The following is a 17,285-nucleotide window of genomic DNA, read 5'->3' as shown; positions in this document are numbered from 1 at the left end:
CAAAGTGTGAATGACCACCTGTTCTTCTGTTCCTTCTCCCATGGATCCTCGCACAGTAAGCGTAACTTTTAGGGGAATTGTGAGCAGAGTTTTAGGCAACAGTGACTGGGGAAGAGGGAAGATTGGGGAGAAGGAATCCTTGTAGACTTCTCTGCTCTCTAAAATCTTTCTAGGAGGGAGGGTCATGCTGGGGCTGGTTTTACAGGATGATGCTGAATTAATCTATGAATCTCAGGTTGCTACTTCCAGTGCAGACAGAAAATGCTCTAAAGCCCAAGAAAGGAGGTACCCAGGTGTCCTGTGTGCTGTAGCCTGGGACATGACAGCAGTGTGGTCCCTGCCTCTCCCAGAAGGGGACCTGGGAGCAGTGAGGAGGTAGAGAACCCGGGCAGAGCCATAACAATGGTTTCCTGAAGCACTAACCAGGATAAGAGTTTTTCTCTTCTCCCACACCAGTGCTGGTCTCCTAACAGGTCATTTGGGAGAGGCTGTGACCCAGGAAGCCCACATAGAAGGGTCTTGCAGATGGATCCCTGGTTTTACAGCTCGGGAAGAGTGAAGCTGGTGAGTGGTGGTGCCCCGACCCAAGTGGGGCTTCAATGGTACAGAGTAAAAAGCAAGGGAGATGGAGCCAGATAGACCTGGGCAATTACTTCACCTCTAAGCCACCGTTTCCTCGGGGATTAAATGGATCTGATATTACCCACCTCACCACATTGCTGGAAAGGGCCAATAGGCTAATGCCTAACAGGAGCTTTGCACATGGTGGGTACTGAACAAATATTAGCTCTTGATATCGTTGGAGAGGGAACTGCCAGCTCCTTTCCCTTTCTTAGGAGAGGTGATCTTCTCCTGCCCTCTGTCCGTCTAATGGTCTCAAAGGACAGGTTTTTCTGGCAGGAAGGAGGGCTTTTCTCCCCAAAGGAGGGGGTTAAAAGCCAGGCCTAGCATTCCTGCCCAGCTGCCCCCCTGAATTATTGATGTGCTTGCTCCTGGTCAAGGCACCTCCTAGCTCAACACCCAAACATACACACCACACGGAACCCTCCCCCCAGTTCCTAGACTGCACACCCAGATACATAGACATCAACTTTACACAAACCACCCAGACCACACATAACACTTTCCAAACTCCATCCTCACAGCAGATACACACACACACACACACGCACACACACACACACACAGAGCAAGCACACATTGAAATACACACATCATCAGATGACACACACGGGGAGATGCTCCGGCCTCCGCTGCACACCCACACACATCCAAGCACGACACACAGGAAAGGCACACACGTCCATAGAGGCTCCCACCCAAAAATCCATACACAATGGTAGGTAACATAGTAAATACACACTGAGCACTCACTATGTGCCAGGTAAGCCTTTTACATAGAATAGTTTATTTAATGCTCTTAATAGTAGAAATAACTGGTTTTTACCCCATTTTACAGATGAGGAAACTGAGGGACAGAGAAGTAAAATAAGATGCCCGAGATCAGGCTAGTGGCTTGCGCAAACCCAGTGCACAGATAACCGCCCCTCGTTCCTCTCCCCCGTTTATTTACATAAACACGTTCATTCCAACGCAGCGTTCTCGCCACCCGGGACAGGCTCTGCACACACTCGGGGTGAGCGCTGTTTGTGGAGTTAGTGGCCAACGACGCAAGCAATGGACTTTTGGCAGAAGCAGTTGTTAAGCTGCGATGAAGAACCGCACAGGTGAGGAGAGTAAACCAAACCCAACCAAACCCACCCAAACCCACTGCGGTACAGTCGATTCTGACTCATAGCAACCCTATAGGACAGGATAGAACTGCCCGGTCGGGTTTCCAACGCTGTAATCTTTACGGAAGCAAACTGCCACATCTTTCTCCCGCGGAGTGGAGCGGCTGGTGCGTTCCAACGGCCGACCTTTCCGTTAGCAGCTGAGGATCTCTTTAACCACTGCCCCACCAGGGCTCCTTCGACGTTCCAAAGATGGAGGCAGTGATCACTGTCTAATGCAATGGGAACCACTGGTGTGAAGCCGTGGGCGGGCGATGAAAGCTCACTGGCTGGGCGCTGGGCGGTGGGCCATCGTCCTGTACTGATTTTTAGTGTGCACTCAGGACCTCGCCCAGACTCGACAAAGCCTCTCCCTGCGTCCTTGGCTGCGCCCATTTCCCGGCCTGCAGCCCAGAGCAAGAGACTAAGCAACCTCGGGGTTTTAGAAGAAGAGCCGCCACGCCCTCAGGCTAACGTGCCCGCGGGGACCTGGGCCCGGGTCTGAGAATCCAGTGGAGACACTTTGACCCCAGGCCCTCACCCGCTCCCCACCCAGGCGCGCCGCACCACGTTCTTGGTACGCCTTTTAATGGGAAAACAACAGCCACCGTGTTCGGATAAATGTTATTTACAATTCATGCTCCCGTCTTTGAACCCTTTCAAACGAAACCCACAGCGATTTCTTTGAAAGAAAGGTCTGGACCATGCTCAGAAGTCTTGAGTTTTCTAAGGACTGACTAGCTTCTGCACAGATAGTGAATTATCCAGCGGGTCACATTTATTTCTGATTATTTGCGTAGTAGTTGGTTTGTGAAATGAAAAAGGAGAATTTGTAAAAAAAAAAAAAAAAAAATTTATCCTGGATGTGGGATACGCATTTGACCCCAGCAGTGTTCCTAGAAGGAGGTATGTTGTTCCAGTGGGGGGAATCCGGGTCGAATTAAAAAAAAAAAAAAAAAAAAAAGCAAGTCGAGGATTGGATCAGGACCCATCCCCGAGAGCGTCTTCGGATTCTGCCTTCTGGAGCTACCCCCCTAATACTACAACTTGGAGAAGTTTTCCGGAGTCGGTAGGGGTAAGTCTACAAAGTCTAAAAAGAGTTGACCCAAACCCAGGTGATCATTCCTTAGCCTCTTCCAGTAGCTTGGACCCTGAGAACAAAGGCGCACGAGAGGAGAAAGCTGACCAGCTGGACAGTGATGGTCACGTCCAAACGGAAGCCCCTCTACCCTAGCTCATTCGTCCAAAGAGAGTAGATTTTTATTTATAAATGAAGGAAGCTTTTAAAGGAGGCTCCCTCACCCCACCCCAAGTATCCATCACCCTGCTCAGGAGCGCCTGGGGAGACCGTCCCGCAAGCGCAAGAGGAAGCTCAGAGCTGCGGCAGCCGCGGAGCCACTTCGCGGTGACGCAAGGTCCAACCGGGATTGCCTGACCCTGGGCGGGAGAAAGGATTCTTGTAGATTTCGGGGGAGGGGGCTGCGCTCCATTGTTCACTCCGTGCCAATCAGGGTTTGCCCACTTCCTCCCAGCCAATCCCCCTTCACCCCCGCCTTCCACCCAACCCACCCCGCCCATCAGCCCTCAGGTCCCCATCACCTCCCCCGCTTCCTTAGCAGTTCTGGGGAAGCTTCGTGACGCCACAGGTCCCGCCCCCAGCTCCGGCCCGGGGCGAGTGCGTGCTGACGTCATGCTGCGTGCGGGCCGGTGCGGAATCGCTCCTTCAACTCCGCGGGGCAGGAGGAGTTAGTTAGCAAAGAGCCGAGGCTGGGCGCGCGACCCTCGTCTTTCTGCCCCTGGCCGCACACTTTGCGCACGTCTCTTTTCTGCATGGTGGATATTATTTTTCATTATCCTTTTCTGGGTGCTATGGGGGATCATTCCAAGAGTAAGTCTTTCTCTCTGTGTGTGCGGGTGTGTATGCGTGTGCTTAATATGCAATATTTCTAATGCAGAAGGATGTTTAACGGATTCTACAAGTGGCTTCTATTTGACAGGACACTCTGGGAGAGAAAAAATAAAACGAATGCGTTTCTCCTGCAGGACTGTTATCCTTTGGAATTCCGTTGTTTCATTTTGTAATTAAATATTTTTTCAAGCCGCGTAGGCTGACCTCGGGCTGTGAAATCTGCCTCTGTTTTGCGCTAAGGCAATTAGGTTTGATCTAGGGATGTGAGTGAGGTTTTTTTGCTGGTTTCTGTGTCGGTCTTTCAAATAAGGAAGGTTTCTCTAGCTTGACCTGGGATATTTAAACTGAGAATGTCAGAGGGGACGAGCGGAGACTCCGCTGAAAGCCAAGGTGTCTGTGCTGGGATAGGAGGGAGTCGCTGGGAGAGGGAGTGTGAGGGCGGAAATGCTGGGACATCACCGTTCTGTATCGATGTGGCAGCGTCCGCAGTGCCTAAAGATCTCTTTTACTCTTTCTTCTCACCTTCACGTTAGCGTTTAGTTACAAGATAGACCGATGAAACGATTGTCCGTCCCAGTGAATGTAACAACGAAAATATTTTGGTGGGGAGGCAAAAACCCTTCACAAATTCAGCAGATTTTGGTTTTTTCGTTTCCCAATTGTCTGGACTTCTAGAAAACCCATCTCCTTCCTTTTGCTTGTGGTTGCGATTCTTGAAAGAGAGCGAGCGGGTTGGGTTGGGGCTGGAGTGGTGAGGCCGGCCGGGGTTCGGGCAGCCAGGCCTGACACCGCCCCGCGCCCTTCCCCGGCAGAGAAGCCCGGGACGGCCATGTGCGTGGGCTGCGGGAGTCAGATTCACGACCAGTTTATCCTGCGGGTGTCGCCCGATCTCGAGTGGCACGCCGCCTGCCTCAAGTGCGCCGAGTGCAGCCAGTACCTGGACGAGACTTGCACGTGCTTCGTGAGAGACGGGAAGACCTACTGCAAGCGAGACTACGTCAGGTGAGGCCCGCGGGAACCCGGGCTCCGCCACAGCCCTCCAGGGCCGGGGCGCAGGGACCGCGGCCCGCCCGCGCGCCCCACCCCCAAAGCGCGCCGCCGCGCGCCTCCAGGCCAAGGAACCACGATGCGGGGGTCCCCGCAGCCTCCCCGTGGGCCACAAAGCGTCCTGGGCGTGCCTGCGCCCAGCGGGTGAGCAGCTCCAGAGGCGAGGGCTGCCGCAGGCCGTGGGCTGGGCGGCGGCCCGGCACTCACACCGCCCGCGCCTTGGATCCGCAGGCTGTTCGGCATCAAGTGCGCTAAGTGCCAGGTGGGCTTCAGCAGCAGCGACCTGGTGATGCGGGCGCGGGACAGCGTGTACCACATCGAGTGCTTCCGCTGCTCTGTGTGCAGCCGCCAGCTGCTGCCCGGCGACGAGTTCTCACTGCGGGAACACGAGCTGCTCTGCCGCGCCGACCACGGCCTCCTGCTCGAGCGCGCCGCAGCCGGCAGCCCGCGCAACCCCGGGCCGCTGCCCGGCGCCCGTGGCCTGCATTTGCCAGGTAAGCCGCGCGCGCTGGGCCCTCCGCCTCCTGCGGTGGTGTGAGTGGAGTGAGAGGGGTGTGTGTGTGTGTGCGTGTGTGTAGGGGGGTTGTTTTGCTCCTGACGGAAATCGTCACTTGTGTGTGGTTCCGTTTGCCAGAATTGTATGTTTTTCGGTGTGAACGCAGAACTGTGTGCTAGGAACACCGGTGTGTGTTCGTGTGTACCGGGAGAAATTGTGTGTGCGTCAGCGTGAATTGGGATTGTGTGTGTGTGAATGTGTGAGTGCGAGGAATTGTGTTCTCCATGACTAGGAATATGTGGGACAGGGTGGTGGGAGCAGGAGGGCGTATGACAACAGGAAATCTTCAGTGGTGCCTGTCGGAGGGACTTGCCTTCGGAATTTCTTCTAGGAAGATGTGTTATTGTCAGAGAAGAAAGATAAACTTGCCCTGGGCGATGTGTGTAAGCTATACAGCTCCCAACCCCGGAGCTGGGCCTGGGCTCAGCCGGCCAGGAGCGCGCCGTAAGGCCCGCTCTGAAGGCCACCCACCCGACAAAGACGGGGCATCTGTGTTTGTTTTTTGAGGCCCAGTTTGATGGACAACTTAGCCAAGGGCTTCTCTGAGTGGAGAGGGAGTATAAAGGCACAGTGGAGTCCGTGATCAGATTAAAACACACCAGGGTATGTTCTGTGCCCTAATCAGGAGCTCCCTGGCATGAGGTCTGAGTGGTGGTTAAGCAGGTAGGGGTGGTGAGAAGCAGCGGCACGCTGGGCCCAGGCAAGGGCAGCTCCCAGTAGATAGCCAGAGGCCTGAAGCGATGCCTAGATCAGGCTGAGCCTCCGGTGCTGTGTAGCTTTGCAGCACTACTCCCTTCTCTGGACCTCCGTTTCTTCCTCTGTAGAGTGAGGAAATTGGGCTGCATAGGCTATTTGTAAATATTTATCCAGATCTAGAAAGGCCTGGAGGGGCTCTAAATCGAAACAGTGTCGCATATATGCGTGGGTGTGCAGATATAGTCCGGTCAGGATGTATTTGGGAAGCAGGATGAAGATGGAAATGAGGGCACCCCTCTCCCTAGTCTCGGAGGGGCTTCTCTGAGAGGGTACTTGTTGTTTGTTGCGGGCTGCGGGCTGCCAGAATCAGGCCCTGCTTCCCCAGGACTGAGAGAACCCGAGGCCAAGCGAGGAGACTGCCAGCGGCTGCGCGCCGGCCGGAGGGTGGGCGCTGCTGGGCCGGGGAACCTGGAGCCTTGAGGCAGGAGACCACGGGGCCGAGGTCCGAGAGCGGGCAGGAAGAAACCCGTCCCGGCCCTGGAGGCCTGCTGTCCCTCAGGCCGGTGGAGTCTGAGCGGCCTCCGAACGAGGGGGGAAGCCCCGGGAGCTGGAGATCCCCACCCCCGCCAACCCCGGAGCAGCGCCGCTTCCCCCGCGCCGAGTCAGGCCCTCCTGCGGGCCTCCTTCCTCTTCTTCACACACTCCGACTTCTTCCGGCGGACTTCACTCGTCCGCCGGGCCCAAGAGGGCTCTCCCAGGGTCGGGTGAGTGGAGGAGGCACAGCTGGGGGTAGCCACTCTTGGCCCGCAGCGGCCTAGCGCGGAGCTCCCGGGTCCCGCTTGCGCTGCGGAGAGAACGCTGCGGGCAGCCCGGCCGAGGAGCTAGGGGAAGGGACGAAACGCACAGCTCCCTCGGGGTAAGGCGAACAGATGGAAAGGGAGACTAACAATAAAAAGAAAGAAACAGAATTAAACAAACAAAAAACGAAATTGGGCCCCAGAGGGCTCGCGCCGCCCCGAGACCGGGCGCCGGGCCGGTGGGTCACAGCCCCTAGCTCACTTCTCGCCCCCTTGTCCTCGCAGACCCTGGGGCGGGCCGGCAGCCCTCGCTGCGCCCGCACGTGCACAAGCAGACGGAGAAGACGACCCGCGTGCGCACGGTGCTCAACGAGAAGCAGCTGCACACACTGCGAACGTGCTATGCCGCCAACCCGCGGCCCGACGCGCTTATGAAGGAGCAGCTGGTGGAGATGACCGGCCTGAGCCCGCGGGTCATCCGCGTCTGGTTCCAGAACAAACGCTGCAAGGACAAGAAGAAATCCATTCTCATGAAGCAGCTGCAGCAGCAGCAGCACAACGACAAGACGGTGAGGGACTCCACGGCCCGAGTAGCCTGACGGGTGGGGCTTCGGGTTCGCCCGCGGCGTCTGTGTGCCCTTTTCTGGGCCAGCTCTTCTTTTGGGGAGTTCCGGCGGAACTGTACTCCCCAAATCACCTGTGTTTGTGCTTTAAGAGCCAGGCTTGCCTTAGGGTTTAAGGTCCCGTAATTACTGCATCTGCGGTGGGGTCTTCGCCCTGGCCCGCCAGCAACCCGGAGTTGGGGGGCTAGGGGCACAGCGAAGAGCCGAAGGCAGTATGGTTGTACGCAGCGCCCACAAGTCAGGCTAGCAGGTTGTGTCCTTCCCTTGGCCTGGCTCAGTTTGAACCCCTTTCCTCTGCATACCTGAGGAGGGATGGGAGCGCAGACCTCCCATTTCCTTCCCTTGTGGTTGGCTCCTGGCAGGGCAATGGTGGCCGGTCTGCGGACCCTGGAGTATCCTGACTGGGGAAGGAGGGCCCAATCCAATACCAGTCGAGTGCTCCCGCCCCCACACTCAAATCGTTGCACGCTCCAAATCAAGCACCATTGTCTCGGGTCCCAGTCTCGACGGTGGTGGAAAAGGCAAGATCTAATTCAAGCGCACCACCCCCTCCCGCCCTTGCCCCGCAGAGCCTCCAGGGACTGACCGGGACGCCCCTGGTGGCGGGCAGCCCTATCCGCCACGAGAGCGCGGTGCAGGGCAGCGCAGTCGAGGTGCAGACGTACCAGCCGCCGTGGAAAGCACTCAGCGAGTTCGCCCTCCAGAGTGACCTGGACCAACCCGCCTTCCAGCAGCTGGTGAGGCCCTGCCCTGCCCGCTCTGGTCTCGGACTCCCACAGACCCTGCGGGAGGGGTGGGGATGGGATAGCCCCGCACGCTGGGGACCTCTCCGAGAAGGGAAGGAGGAGGCTGAGATGAGATGGGCTAGGGGACAGCCCTCAGTAATGAAGGACTAGTGGGGAAGGGGAGTAGCTGCAACAGCATCCCAGCCCACAACTCGCCCTAACCCAGGTCTCCCGGGTTAAAGTGCGCGCAGGAGAGGTCGCGGGAATAAACCAGCCTGCGCCCGAGCCCTAATCCCCGAGTGTACGCCTGGGGACCTGGCCGCCTTCTAAACCCGGCTTGCTGTCAGTTGGTGGCCGGTCCCCAAGGGACACCCTCCCACTCGAAGCATGAGGCTCCAGAGCACCAGCTCGGGCATGTCTTCACTCGCTCATCCTTGGTGTATCCGCCGTCCCAGGTCTCCTTCTCCGAGTCCGGTTCCCTGGGCAACTCCTCCGGCAGCGACGTGACTTCCCTGTCCTCGCAGCTCCCCGACACCCCCAACAGCATGGTGCCGAGTCCGGTGGAGACGTGAGGGGGACCCCTCCCCGCCAGCCGGCGGACCTCGCATGCTCCCTGCATGAGACTCACCCATGCTCGGGCCATTCCAGCTCCGAAAACTCTCTCACCTTTTAAATTCTCATTATTGTTATTTAAAGAGAGAGGGCCAACGGAAACGGTCAGGACTGCCGTAAGCGCCAGGACGCAACCTGCTTTCATTAGAGTGGAGACCCCTGCTCCGAAGACTTATTTTTTCAGAACCAGAATTTGGGATTTACCATGGTTAGCTCTGCTCTCGCCTCCCCCACGCTCCGTGTGGCCGCCGCTACTCTGTCTTTCTGCTCCCCGTGCCCACCTACCCACCCTGAGCGTGGAGAACACGCAGGGCCTTTCCCGCGCCCCGCCAGCTCCGAGCTCGCCCAAGGGGGACTCCTTCCCCAAACCCGCCCAGCACTCCCAGGCGGCTCCGCCCGGGCCTTAGAGGGGAAGAGGAAGGGGGAAAACCCCACAGAACAGACACTTAAACCCCCAAAGCGCATGATTGCTGGGGGAAAAAAAAAGTAGAAATGAGACTTTCCTTGAAAATGTTTTAAATTATCAGTCGACGGAGGACTGAGTGTGTGAGCCTTTGCCGAACAAACGTAAGTTATTGTTATTTATTGTGACAACAGCCAGTTGATAGCGGGATGAATATTTTGATCTTAATAAAAAATAATAATCATGCGAAGCTGCTCCTGTGTACTATCGGCGCAGCAAAAGGGCTAGACCAACGTAAATTCGGGAGTTGGGCTTATTTCAACGAAAATAAGTCATCACTGAACGGACGTCTGGGTCTCAGCGCCCTGCCCCGGGGGCGAAAGCCCGCGCCTCGTGCGCCGCTGGTCCGCCTGCTCCCGCCCGGGCAGGGGGCGGGCCCTGCCGGGATTGGGCGTCGCGCGGGGGCGGAGCTGAGTCCGTCCGCTCGCGCAACACCACCGTGCGCGTGAGTCCTGGGCCCTTCGGAAGGCTGGTCGCCGCGCGGTAGAAGCCGGCAGGAAGTCTGCGGTGAGCTGGTTCTGGCGGGAAATACGCAGGGCCCTGGTGGCAGCCCCGCGGCAGACTCCAGCCTACGGTCACACTCGCGAGGGGTGGGCCCCATTCCCCCTCAGCTTCGCCTCGGCGCTGCTTGCCCAGTTCTTGGAGCCGGCGCCCGCCCGGTGGTCTTCCCGCCTCCAGGCCTGAGCCTCGGCCCCTCGCCCCACTTTCGGCCCCTCGCCCCACTTTCGGCCCGCAGCACTCGGGCCCTCCTAGCGCTTCTTTTCCCGCCTGTCTGGGGGCCCGGCCCCGCATCCCCGGGCGTCTTGCCCCCGCCCCCGCTACCCTTGGCCCCGCGGTCGAGCAGCGAGGCTGGCCCGAGGGCCCGGGGCGAACCGGGGGGCCGACCCCCGCCAGATCCGGCGGCCGTGACGGCTCGTCCTCCGTGTTGTCCCCAGAGTGGATGCGCGACGTGATCAATCTCGCTGCATTTATTAATTCCCCCGTCTAGACAGAGGAGAAGGCCGGGCGGCGGCTCCTTATCTGCATTCGGCATCACCTGCAAGCGATACGCCGAAGGAGCCACAGCAAGCCCCCGCTAGGATCGCGGCTGCCGGAGAAAATAAGTCCACCCAGAACCAGTCTGGCGTGTCCTTGGTTTATTTTCTTTCCAGACCCGAAATGGAGGGGGCGGGGGATGGTCCGAGTGGGAGGGGGCTGGGAATGGCCCCTGGATATGCCGTGCCCAGGTCACTTGGTGTGACATTTCAAACCCCTGCGACTTGTTTTCTTGAAAACTGGCTTTAGTGATCGCAGGAAATAACCAAGAGATACTGAATCTCTCCAGCAGGCCCCCGGGCAAGCACAAAAACGGGAGGCTCAGGTTTTACCCTTCACAAATATTTAACCCTTTGGCAGCCTGAGACAGTGCTTTTACAAGATCAGCCCTCATGTGGTAGGACGCCGGAAGCTAGCTGCCAGCCTACCGGCCTATCCACTACTCTTGACGAATCTCTGACAATGACTTTCCGTTTCCTTGTGCCCCGAGTTAAATGACCTACGAATGCATCCTTCTTTGTCCAGGGTTTATATTGAAAAAGGGCAACGCCCTGACTGGGTAGGGATAGTGGCCAGCTTAGCTCAGGTGGTGGCTGGTGTGGAAAATGTGTCTGAGGGGCAGCTGCGGTCGCTGGAGAGAGGAATAGGTGCCTTCTGTTAGAAAGCCACAGGCTTTCCACAGGTTTTCCTAATGGCAGGATTCTGTGCCCTCTTCCCCTTTAGAGATGAAAGGCTTGCCGGCAATTATTGAAAGAAAATGGGAGAAGGTGGGAAAATAGAGCCACGTTTATGTTTTACTTCCTGCAAGTCAAGGTGATGGTAGCAAAAGTATTCTTCAGGACTTAGGCAACAGTGCTGCAAACTTAGAGATAAGGGAGGAGATATGCAGGGTTAATGAGGACCAGCTTTACCTCTCAAGTGCCCAGAAAAGGTTTTAATAAGCAGGGCTGGGTTCTGTGAGGCTTCCTTCTCTTAACTTAGACCACTCCCACCCCAAAAGAAATACAGACATCTCTCTTTACTTTGTGGTTGGCCATTGGATAAGGGGCTAAACTTCCAAGGAATCTTACTTTTTAGTTCTTTTGATTTATCCAGAATAGTGAGTCTTGTCGTTTTTCTTTTAAAGGAAATAAGTTCTTGAATAAAGAATTTTATTAATGGTTGCTGTTAATTAGCTCTGAATTTTCCCTTTTGACAAACTGTTGAGTACAGTATTTTAATGCCACAAATGGAAACATCTGTCCACCTAATTACCATGATGTCTTCCCCTATCATTGGTAGGTCAAAAATCTAATTCCTCTTTTTGATGTTTATATGAGCGTGTCTGTTTTTGAATAATGGGAAATTTCCCAGACAAAAGGTTATTGTGCATTGGTATACCTGCATCTGTATTACTGTATAAAACATCACAAGCTTTTCTCTCCTGCAGTTTGTCTCTAGCCATGCAAAGGGGCATATCGTTTTCCACGTGGGTTTTTAGGGAGAAGGTTTGACTCTGAATCCTTATTACAAGGGTCCTTGGTGAAGTGCCAGATTAACAGTTGGTTAGTTACATTAATAAACATCAGTTTTAACTGGTTCCCAGGTCATCTTTTAACATCTTCTGTAATACAGTAGGGATTTTCCTGTAAATTAAATTACCTGTAACAATTACAAGTGTAGTATTTTATGCTTACTGAAATTTTAAAGTGAGATTCCCAGATGTGTAGTAAAAACTCAATTCAATAAAAGAGGCCATAGGTGGAAAATGAGAGTTATTTTGCTAGAATCACTTTAGAATAAGATTTTCTCAGAAGATTTATCTAATAATTTGGATAGCTCTATGTAATTGAGGTGGGAAAGGGATTCCCAGAGATGGAAAAGTTTATAGCTATTATACCACAAAATTTAATACATATTGAAAGACTGCATAATTCTGGAAAATTCAGAGTCCCTGTGGCGGTATTCTTAACGAACTTTAATATTTAATGGATTGTGGAACAGAAACCAGTCTTACTTTTGAATATAGAATAGCTTAAAGCTCAGTTTTGCCAGCACTTCAAATACTGGGCTTAAATGAGATATTGTCTAAGATTGTTCTCTAGAAAATTTGAGACTCTGCCACTGCTGCTTACGGGAGGGTATAAACTGCCATATTTTGAGTTAGCTGTGTTTTCCCATAAGGGTTTTCACCAAAAAAGAGCAAGAGAATTAGCCGAATAACATCATGCTCGAGAGAGGAAACAATGAACGAATGATAACTATTTACAGAGAAGTTCCCAGTGGAGTTGTGATAAAAGCAGGAAATTCGGAAGGAGTTTATTAAGCTGATGTAAGGAAGATTAGAGGCTTTTAAATATGGGTCTGATTGATGTAAACTTTCTTGAGGATACTGGGATTCAGTGAAATGATGAGGATTGTGTGACCAATTACAGACTGGCACCTTGCTGGTGGGGACTCTGCATGGAGGATACAGATAAATGGAGCTAGACTGAGAGTAATAATGGGAGAAAGAGCAGAAGGAACTACTCAATTGGGATTCAGATGTGGAGTAGCAGGGGGAGTGGCTCAAATTCTAAAGCACTTTTGGGGCCCCAGCAGCAATCATGCCATAAAGGCAGGAGCGTTAGGTGAGTCAGGCTCCAGTCCAACTCTTGTGGTCAAGAAGGTCAGCAGCTGATGGGAGAGTGGGTCAAGAAGTAAGGCAGAGGAGGGCAGGAGCTCACTAAAGCTGAGGTTTCTCGCTGGGAAACAACATTCGAGGTGGTGGTTTGACTACAGAAGACCCCTATGTTGGGGTCCTGGGAGTGGGGAGGAGGGAGGAGAGGGAAATGGAAAAGTGGGGATAGTGAGGAGTAATCCTTTCCCAGATGGCTGAGACCCAAAAATTTGAAAGCGTGGCACAAAGCCCTGGGAAGAATTGACTCAAGAGGTTACCCCAGCCGCGCTAGGAAAGGAAGGGAGGAGTATTAGGGGAGGCAGGTCCCGACCTAGGCTCACGGGCCAGGTCACAGCGCCCCGGAATGACAGCGCCAGGAAAGAGGGGCGGCTCCGGAACCGGGCCAGAAGCTGCGGCTCCGATATCCTGTTGGGTGTCTGGGCGACGAGTCTCTGCAGAGCTCCCGGGGAGGGCAGCTGCCTGCCGCCAGGAGCAGGAAATTCTGTTGGGCAACGGCATTGGGCATTCAAATGTCTCTGCTCCCGGCCTCCAGGCGGCTTTTACTATTTGACTCAAATTCTGGGTTCTGAAGCCCGGGCGAAATTGTTGCTTTTGCCCCGGCTGTGCCCAGTGGCATCGTCAGCTTCGCAGGCTGGATCCAGCTGGGGCATTTCGCCTCTGCCCCGCGTGGTTCGCCTGAGGCTCGGGACACTCGGGTTGCCGGACCCCGCCCCAGGAGAAAGCCTGTGGGTGGCACTGCGGCCTCGCAGATTGGAACAAGATGTGCCCGCCCTCACCTGGGCGCCGGGCTCTCCCGTGCCTGGACAGTTTAGAAGTCGTAAAACCCAGGAGAGTTAGGGCTTAAATCACTCTGGCCCAGCCGGAGCGCGCATTCAAGAGGGGAACTTGAGACCTACAGAAACTGCCCGGGTCGGGAGGCACCGGGTGTCCCAGGGCCATCAGCCGATCCCTGGCCCAAGCCCCGTAGCCATGCGCCTGCGGGCTCCCCGGCTGGGTGGGAGCGGGGTTTGTCTCTATCAAGCCCCCTTCCCTGCAGGACCGGGGGGGGGGTGGGGTGGCAATGAAACCTTTTAATTAGTTTAATTGCGAATCCTTGTATGGTTTCTGGGAGGTTAATCCAGCTGTCTCAATTATTTATGGTTTTTTGGAAAATTTCCGACCAGATAAGAAGTATATTCTATTGTGGAATGACTTGCAGGAGATCTTATATTTGATTATTCCTTTCAGCCACAAAGATTCTGCGTCGATGCCCCGAGACGCGCGGGGCAAGCGGGATTCGGTAACTCCTCTCGGGTTTGGGACACCCGGGGCGGTTGCTAGTCGCCAGATGAGCCTGCCACGGACACCTGCCTCCGCCCCTGGGGCCGCCAGCCGCGGAGGAGACCCGGCCGTCGAGGAGGAGGGCGCAGGCGCCAGAGCCAGACTTCCCCTCAGGTGCGGGGCGCACAGCCGGGCCACGCAGCCCGAGCGTCTGCGTGCGCCGCGGCCGGCGGCAGGCCGGGCGGGAGTCTCCGGTCCTGCTCCGGCAGTCGCCGCTCGAGTCCTGGGGTGCGGACTCCGCCCAGGCTGGAGGGGCTTCTCAAGACCCTGTCCCGCTGTTTTTGGAGCTGGCAGGCCCCGTGCCCACGAGTCGAGGAGGTAGGGGCGGAGCGTTCGTGACTCTCAGGGTGGGGGTTCCCGGCCAGGCTGCGGCTTCTGCAGCCCAGAGCGTGGGAGGATGCCCGGGTCTCGCGGCGGCGGGAGCACGACGCGCACAGGAATAAGCTCGTCTGTTTTTGGAAATTGGACTTTATTTGCTCTCGATTTGCAAAGCAGTAAAAACAGAATACACATAATTCGGCAGCTTTATGAAGCTCCAGAAAGAAGTCTCCCGAAGATTAGGTAAAGGTCTGCTTTTAAAAACAGACCAAACTTCGGTATTTTCCAGTTTCCCACTCTGATGATCTTGAGTCTGATAAATTTTCAGATCAATAATTCCCCTCTCCCCACACCAGATCTTTTTTCTTGGTAGTGTTTGATCCTTATCTGACAGAAATTATTGCTGATGTCACTCAGTGAACAGCTTAGCACTGACCGTCGGCTTAAGGTGGAGAAACAGTGAGAACAAGATACGAAAAGGTCAGCATCTCCCAGACAGGGCCTTCACACGTTCAAGTGTAGGCAATGCAGTGCACGGAGTAGTAGGAAACTTATTCAGAGCCGCTGTGACCGTCTGCTTTATTTTTACTTCAGTGTTGCTTGATTTCAAAATTATTTGAGAAAATACTTTAGGATAATTCATTATGATTGATCTTTTTTACAGCACCAATTTTTTCTGGAGACTGCTTTGAGTTCAGCAGTACTAAAGGAGGTTCTCAGGCTTGCCTGCTAGGAAAGTTTAGGCAGACCATTTTAAATAGCCCTCAGAACACACTATGCAGTTAGAATGTGAAAGTGTTGCAAACATCTCTACTCCAAATCTTAAAAATGGAAATTTAGAGCAAGTAAACTTTAAGTCGTTAACTTTAGGCGATGGAGTTAACTTTTTTTTTCCAAATCTGTATTGCCTTAACGAGAAAAGTCAGCAATAATTTAAAAACACCGAATGTGAAATAAAGTCACACTGCAGAGTTAAGTTATTTTATTACAAGAACAGACTTTCTAATTTGATGTCTAATGTCACCCATATTACAAATCAAGTTATATATAATGACTGGATGGAAGGTACCAAAATCCAAAATACTGTGCATAAATGAAACAGATTAAACTTGCAAAAAATTAGGAAGTGGAACATTAAAGTATCTACACAGTCATTATAAATAGCGCGAAGTATATACCATATCTACAGTGCATGGAGAGACTATAAACATGTGAAAATGAGTTTCTTTAGGAACAGTTACAACGTTTGTTTGAACAATTTAAAATATTAACGAGGGTACTCAAATGCAGACCCAACTAAAACATTTATTTTTTCTCTTTTTTCAAGAAAAACTGTCGAGCTTCTTCCCAAGCCTGCTGAGGAAATCTGTTAGCCAGCTCAAGACTGTCTTGGGAACCAAGGCATTTTCCTGAGAGAAAAAAAGAAAAAGTTAAATTCTTCAGAGTTTAAGAAATTAAACTTACTTTGATGTCTGAGTACTAAATGGAGACATATACTTTAAACTGTGATACATTTTTTTTGTAAACCAGGTTATCTATATATCTAATCTATCTAGCATAGACATATATATTTTAATCACAATCCAGTTTGCATTTCTAACATATTCAGAGACTAACCTCTATGTAAAACGTTACCGAAAAAAAATTGTTTTTAGACTCTAGACTAAGAAAATAATGATGGAGAAAAGAAAATAATGAAGGGGAAAATAAGTTACAGTGAACAAAATAAAAGTCATATATTCTATTCTTAAGTTAGCCTTGAAAGGGTAAATCTGTATGTAAACTGTGACATTTGTTTTCTAATATAGTCTATTTAATTTAAAACATTACTTTTAGCTTAAATATGACTTTAAAAATGTTCTGTTTTGGCATTCAGTTGCCTGTGTAACAAAGCAGAGGAAACGGGCTTCACTGGCTAGTGATGCTGGGGAGTCAGTGAGCAGCAGGTACTTGAAAATCAGAATTCTTCATCAGCAGAGAAGAACATCGTGCCTCCAGGAGCTGCTTGACACCTAGGGGTTCACCGGAGCAATTAATTCAAAACGTTCTTAAAACATTTTGTGGGGACTGAGAAGTCCAACAGAGGACAGATGTCCAAGGTACAAACTGGCATCATGAGCGGTCACCAACACAGTGATGACCTTTCTGAACAAAGCAGAGACCAATTCCCCATTTGTTGTGTGGATTACATCCATTGTAATTGGGGAAAGAATAAAAGTCAGAGAAGATGGTCCCTTAGAAAAGAAAACAGGCAGAGGCAGTCCCTGGGACTTTGCCTTCCAGATAGGCAGCAAATGGTGACTCACTCTTTGTGGTCAGAGGAAAAAAAAAAAAAAAAAAAAAAAAATTGCTGTACAAATTGAAAATATATATACTGAAAGATTTTTCTAAGTATTTTTATTTATTTAAAATTAAGAAAACTGCTTTGTAAGAAATATAACTGATTTCTCCCAAGTAGCCTCCAATAGGTTTGGGAAAAAAAAAAAAAACCCCAGAAAACCAGAAACGGGCTGTGGCTGAGTGAGTCAGGGCAGAACTGAACTTGCACATGGATTCTGGCTCAGACAAGTGGTACTATGATGTTGACATGAATTTCCAAAAAGTTGCATAGCTTTTTGTTTGCTTCTCTGGGTACATGGACGTTTTTTCATGATATTGTAACAGCTTTAGCTGTATTCTCTTCCACACACTTTTCAACACCTGTCCACAGTAGATGATTTTTTAATTCTGTGACAGAATACAAGATGGCCCCC

The 17,285-nt window shown here is 52.6% G+C and overlaps 3 protein-coding genes across 3 annotated transcripts in view; 1 reads left to right on the top strand and 2 right to left on the bottom strand.

The window, feature by feature from the left end:
• The first annotated feature begins 3,602 nt into the window (after nucleotides 1-3,602).
• ISL2 (ISL LIM homeobox 2) lies at nucleotides 3,603-8,697 on the top strand. The gene is made up of 6 exons (XM_004374769.1): nucleotides 3,603-3,660; nucleotides 4,494-4,683; nucleotides 4,960-5,222; nucleotides 7,063-7,346; nucleotides 7,970-8,137; nucleotides 8,581-8,697. The coding sequence occupies exons 1-6, from the start codon at nucleotides 3,603-3,605 to the stop codon at nucleotides 8,695-8,697; spliced, it is 1,080 nt and encodes a 359-aa protein (XP_004374826.1).
• An 800-nt stretch (nucleotides 8,698-9,497) lies between these two features.
• Nucleotides 9,498-13,392, bottom strand: LOC105756203 (basic salivary proline-rich protein 3). Its single transcript, XM_012555043.1, has 2 exons — nucleotides 13,215-13,392; nucleotides 9,498-10,162 (listed from the first exon to the last, which is right to left on the bottom strand). Exons 1-2 carry the CDS (start codon nucleotides 13,390-13,392, stop codon nucleotides 9,498-9,500), a joined length of 843 nt encoding a protein of 280 aa, XP_012410497.1.
• A 1,506-nt stretch (nucleotides 13,393-14,898) lies between these two features.
• The window catches only part of LOC105756204 (S phase cyclin A-associated protein in the endoplasmic reticulum-like), a 115,621-nt gene continuing 113,234 nt past the window's right edge, over nucleotides 14,899-17,285 (bottom strand). Inside the window, exon 8 of the mRNA XM_012555088.2 lies at nucleotides 14,899-15,941. Within this exon, the coding sequence (XP_012410542.2) occupies nucleotides 15,838-15,941 (104 nt within the window). The 3' untranslated portion in view covers nucleotides 14,899-15,837. The remainder of the gene's footprint in view (nucleotides 15,942-17,285) is intronic.

This window comes from Trichechus manatus, unplaced genomic scaffold, assembly GCF_000243295.1.
Source record: "Trichechus manatus latirostris isolate Lorelei unplaced genomic scaffold, TriManLat1.0 scaffold00030, whole genome shotgun sequence".
NCBI classification, from domain to species: domain Eukaryota; kingdom Metazoa; phylum Chordata; class Mammalia; order Sirenia; family Trichechidae; genus Trichechus; species Trichechus manatus.
The sequence above is the reverse complement of the archived record's forward strand: the minus strand, read 5'-3'. Positions and strand labels throughout refer to the sequence as shown.